The sequence below is a fragment of the Rutidosis leptorrhynchoides genome, unplaced genomic scaffold (genome assembly GCF_046630445.1).
Source record: "Rutidosis leptorrhynchoides isolate AG116_Rl617_1_P2 unplaced genomic scaffold, CSIRO_AGI_Rlap_v1 contig449, whole genome shotgun sequence".
Classification (NCBI taxonomy): Eukaryota; Viridiplantae; Streptophyta; class Magnoliopsida; order Asterales; family Asteraceae; genus Rutidosis; species Rutidosis leptorrhynchoides.
The window spans coordinates 25,574-30,507 of record NW_027266682.1 but is presented as its reverse complement, the minus strand read 5'-3'; the positions used below and the strand labels follow the sequence as shown (position 1 = coordinate 30,507).

Below are 4,934 nucleotides of genomic sequence, written 5' to 3'. Positions count from 1 at the left end.
CCATCGTTTGAAGACATGTTACTTGGATTGTAATAAAGCACCGAGAAGGGGCATGTGGATACGCTCTATGCATAGAAGCTAGCATCATGTAAGAGAAACAGGCTGGATAGACTAGATTGCCACCCTACTCTTGATATCAAAATGTAGGCCAAGGAAAGACTGTAATTGTACAGAAAGCCATCACTTCAATATCTAGCATGCTTAAGATGCCTTTCAAACTTTGAAAACTCGACATGGTTCTCCGATAAGTAGATTAATGGGAATTGAAGCGTTTACTTTTCATCCACCGTATCTATAGCACTGGCAGCATCAACAATGTAAACTACCATGTGGAAATAAGAACTATCTCCCCAAGTCCTTTCCTCCACTGTGTCAAAGTCATCAGCAGACCCCCACTTCAACCTCAGAACTCGTACTTGTAACATCGAAAACACCTTGATTGGATGAAAATGGATGAAGAAGTACTAAGGCATCCTCTCTTAAATCAATATCTTGACCAGAATCTATTTAAATGCTGATTCATGATACATTCATAACAAAATAATGGATCAAGAAACAATTTACTTCTTGTACAGTTTAATGACTAAAATGATATATAGTTAGTAAACAACCTAAATAGGAAAAGAAAAAAAAGGATTTGTATGGATTACGGAATGAAAAGAAATAAATTGACATTGGGTTTTCATTCTGGAGAACATTTAGTAACCAGATACAATATTTCCTGAATTGCCACCCTTGAGCACTTTAATCTTGGGGTTTCCATTCTGCAATTTGTGTAGCTAAGCAGGTGCAAACTACTAACTTAAACGGGTGGCCAGAGATCAATTAACAACAGTACACCACAGCCTTAACGAATGAAGGGACTCTGCTCTAAAGGCAACCTCTCAAAATGTTGACCAGAATCTCTCGCATTGAGATTTCAAATAAGCTTTTAATAGCCAAGAGGAGAATATGGTTTTGACAAGAAATGACGTTGCCTTGCAAATCTTATCCAAATTTCACATCATTACGTGCTGCATGTTGTTCACACTTGAAAGAGCTACTAAATCTCAAGAAGAAGAGAAGGTCCCACAGAACAAAATAATCTAAAGGAGATCTAAAATTTCCCCTATAAGCATTTGAATGCAGAGATTGAAATTGAATTGCAACAAGAATTGTCCAGTGGTCTAGCTTCAGTAAACTGCAATACATAGTGTTTTAAAAAATTAAGCAACTGCATAATGTACCACATGCATCTTTTCAAGAGTAGTACATGGCTTCATATCAATATTCTTTGTTTTTCTTCTGAGTCTAACATATGAAATGCTGCTGCATATCTCTACTGAAGAAGATGAAGCCTGAAGAGCACTACTGGTTGAATAGAAAATGTCAAGAGATACTTCATAGATGACAGCAAACATAAATGCACCCATCCTTTCCAACAATTGCTTATAAATTCGCAACCCTGTCCAGTAGTGAAAGCCAACTTAACCAAGACAGTGCTTTCAGAGCTTTAAGTCAACAGCAAACCAACATCATTCCTCATCTTGCATAGTTTGACAAACTGGGAGGTAATATGTATCAAGCTGCCAATATTTCTGTTTCACACCTTCCCAAACTTCTTCTCCCAGACAAGCCTTCACAGGCAGGGGAATCAATTGTGTGGAGTAGCCCAGATTCTCCAATTCCAGAGAAACTAAATGACAATAAACAACATGGAAGAAGGCATTACCTCCACAAAGCCCATTAAAAAATGAGTAGATTCCCCCAGGTTTCAAAAAAACAGGAAGATGCTGGTGGAACTCCCTCATATCTTCATAATATTCTCCATATGTGTCGAAGAATATACCTGAGAACATCAATTATATTACGTGAGCAAGACTGCAGTGGCATAAGAATTTCATCTGAGTAGAAATGAATAACTGAAAGTGATCCAATTATATCCAAAAACTTCTAGCAGCATCTTCTGGACTTCAACCATACTCTCGTAGGCACACTATCCTGAAATTAGGTTGGGATACTAGGTTGAAGTTTCTCTAATGAAATCTATCCACATGAGGAGATAGACCATAGTAGCCAAGAAACTGATAAATAGAAAATGCATACTTTAAAGATGATAAGCAGGAAAAAAATCAAACAATGACTCAAGTGAAACACCACTCTGGCTGCAATCCCTTTTGATCGGTATAGCTTTAATAAACATACCAGAAATCTCATAAATATTGTTTAATCCACTTCTAATTGCAACTAAAACCATTACACAGAAAGGAGGCCCAGGAACTTTCTTTTGCAGAAATTTCATTAAATATGGATATAGAGGTCTTGTTGGAATCTCACTGATGTTAGAGTTTAATTATTTTTAGAAATAAGATTATGAGCTTGACACAAAAAAACAGACAAAATAGCCGATTTTTGACGACATAAGAGCTGGTCAAGAAATGTCACATGAAGCCATGATTAACCTAAAAACGGTGTCTTGGACATTCTAAAATACACCAAAAATTTGAATCTCTGCACATACATAGAAGGATTGTGAAAAAAATCACAAATAGAACGTTATGCAACACTTAGCTATGGATGCTAAAATTCTAGTTAGATGGGGAATGAAGTTTCTCTTACCATCATAAGATCCAAGTTGAGAAAGAACATCTTGCCAACGACCAAATATTATCCTTACATTGTCCTTTTCACCCCAACCAGTGTCAAGCATTCGTTTGAAAACATCAGGGTGAGCCTCTACTATAGTGTGTGTAGCAGGAGCATATTGCTGAATGGCTGTATCGACAAGACCCATTCCAAATCCGATGTTCAGTATGTGACCACCCTGTGAACAAATGGCTTTGGCATGAGCCTCCATCAATGGCTTTTCCCAAGCCATCATGACAGCTTTGCTACTTGAGTCCATCAGCTTATCCTCACTAAAACTGACCCTGTCATCCAAGTAATCCCCATGAGAGTCACTGGCTTTACTTTTCCTTGCAATTGTCCCTAGAATAAGCTCCGCCTGAATTCCTGTTGCATAAAATATTGTTGGTCAAAGTCCATGATGAGAACAATAAAGGTCCCTTAACTGGACTGAAACAATGCACATACCTAACCTCTAAAACATTTCTATGATCCTTGAAGCAGACCAATAAGTAATGTTAAATATCCAGAATTCGGTAGGTTATGCGGAAGTATTTGAGCCAACAAGTTCCGGGATAAGAAAATTTGTCTTTACCACAAAAAAGTACTAGAACCAACAATACATTGCTACCTCTGATTCTCTGTGAGTCCTTGTGATTTACTTCAATTTATCTATTTACAGCTTGATAAATAAGTACAGCACTCTGTGGCTTCCCTAAGACCCATCTCAGCCGTGGCCACATGCAAAGAATATGTGATAAGAGATTAGTAATAGATGCGCCTTGCTATTTTGTCCGTCATTTAATGATTTCCATAAGCCTGTACGAACTTTCTTTTAATTTGCACTTTCGTAGATGATGAGATGCTTCCCTTTGCTTTGGCCAAGGCTATCGATTATGAAGTTTTCCACTCTTACCTGTCCCGACTAAAAGGTCTCTATGATGGGTAGCTATGCTATATAAAAGGCGCCTGAAGAAAATAATCATCATGCACTTTAGGGCCTTAAAGTTGGATTGCATGGAAACCAGACAAATAGAACTCATGGCATCCCGATTGAGGCTCAAACTAGCTTTTCTGCAGGAAGCATAGCATCCCTTTGTCCAATCCTTCATTGGGCAATCATTCTAATAATCCTATTAGAAGGTCCATTAGTTTCATCCTTGTTTAACTGTCATTTTGCGCTGTTAGCTTGAATTGGTGAACAAACAGAACATGCAGCAGCTCTTCAATTATTTACTAATGGCGACATCAAGCATCTGTCCCTCATCAATCTCGGCGTTAGCGAGGTTTCAGAATCTAAAAGCGGTCCCCCTAAAATTACTTTCCATTTTTCCTAGTTGGCCAAGATAGACACGCCATTATGAGAACGAGACGTTTAATCATACTGTTAAGCAATAATCCAAGAGCATTATTATCTTCCACAAATCCAACCAGTCATGTGCCCAAGGTGAATCCTGAAAAACCTATCTCTCCCAAAAAATCCTTCCTTTTCCTAATAAAAGAACTAGAATGAAACATCGGAACCGGCAAGCTATGTGTAGAATCAAGCAAGCATCGCCAGCACATACTGAAGCAGAACCACAGACGCGCGCATACCGGCGTTGAGGAGAAGCTCGTAGGCTTCCTGATGACCGGACTCCATGGCGAAATCGCCGGCGGAGAGACCGGAAGGCGAGAGGGCGTTCCAGGGCGCGCCGGCCTCGAGGAGCGCCGCCACCGCGTCGGCGCGGCCTGACCTAGCCGCGTGCATCAGCGGGGTGAGGCCGTCGGCGTCGAAGTGAGAGACGTCGGCCCCGGCGGCGATCAGGGACTTGAGCCTCCCGATGTCGCCGTTCCTCGCCGCCTCGCACAGCTGCTCCGCCTCTTCCATTGCCGCGTCGCCGCCGAGCTCGACGCTGTGAAGCAGAATACTTCGCTTCCGCTAGCGTTCACTGGCGTACCCTCTTTCCCGTAATGGGCCAAACAAAGAAAATAACTTGGATAGACTATGAAAAATGATGATATTTTTGAATGTTTAATTGAAACTTGAAAATAAAGTATGAAAATTTAATTTGATTTTCCTAAATAAGTAAATAATATTTCAACGTTAATGACTTATGCATAAATAGCTGATGAACTAGATATCGAGACCAAAGTCTTGTGTTCGACCTTAATGGATTTCGACATGGGCATTGAGGATCAAGGTATGAGTGCTTGGGTCTTGGGCCTAGTGCAAGGCCCACCTCGATGTACCCAGGTAAGGGCACCTACATCCCAAGCCTCGACCTCTGTTCACCTTGGCTTGTGCACCGAGGACTCAAACATGAATGCTGAGGACCAAGCACTACCTT

The 4,934-nt window shown here is 40.5% G+C and overlaps 1 protein-coding gene across 1 annotated transcript; it reads right to left on the bottom strand.

The window, feature by feature from the left end:
• Positions 1-1,514: 1,514 nt before the first annotated feature.
• LOC139883779 (protein arginine N-methyltransferase 2-like) lies at positions 1,515-4,474 on the bottom strand. The gene is made up of 3 exons (XM_071867912.1): positions 4,201-4,474; positions 2,599-2,991; positions 1,515-1,828 (listed from the first exon to the last, which is right to left on the bottom strand). Exons 1-3 carry the CDS (start codon positions 4,472-4,474, stop codon positions 1,515-1,517), a joined length of 981 nt encoding a protein of 326 aa, XP_071724013.1.
• Between the last annotated feature and the right edge of the window lie 460 nt (positions 4,475-4,934).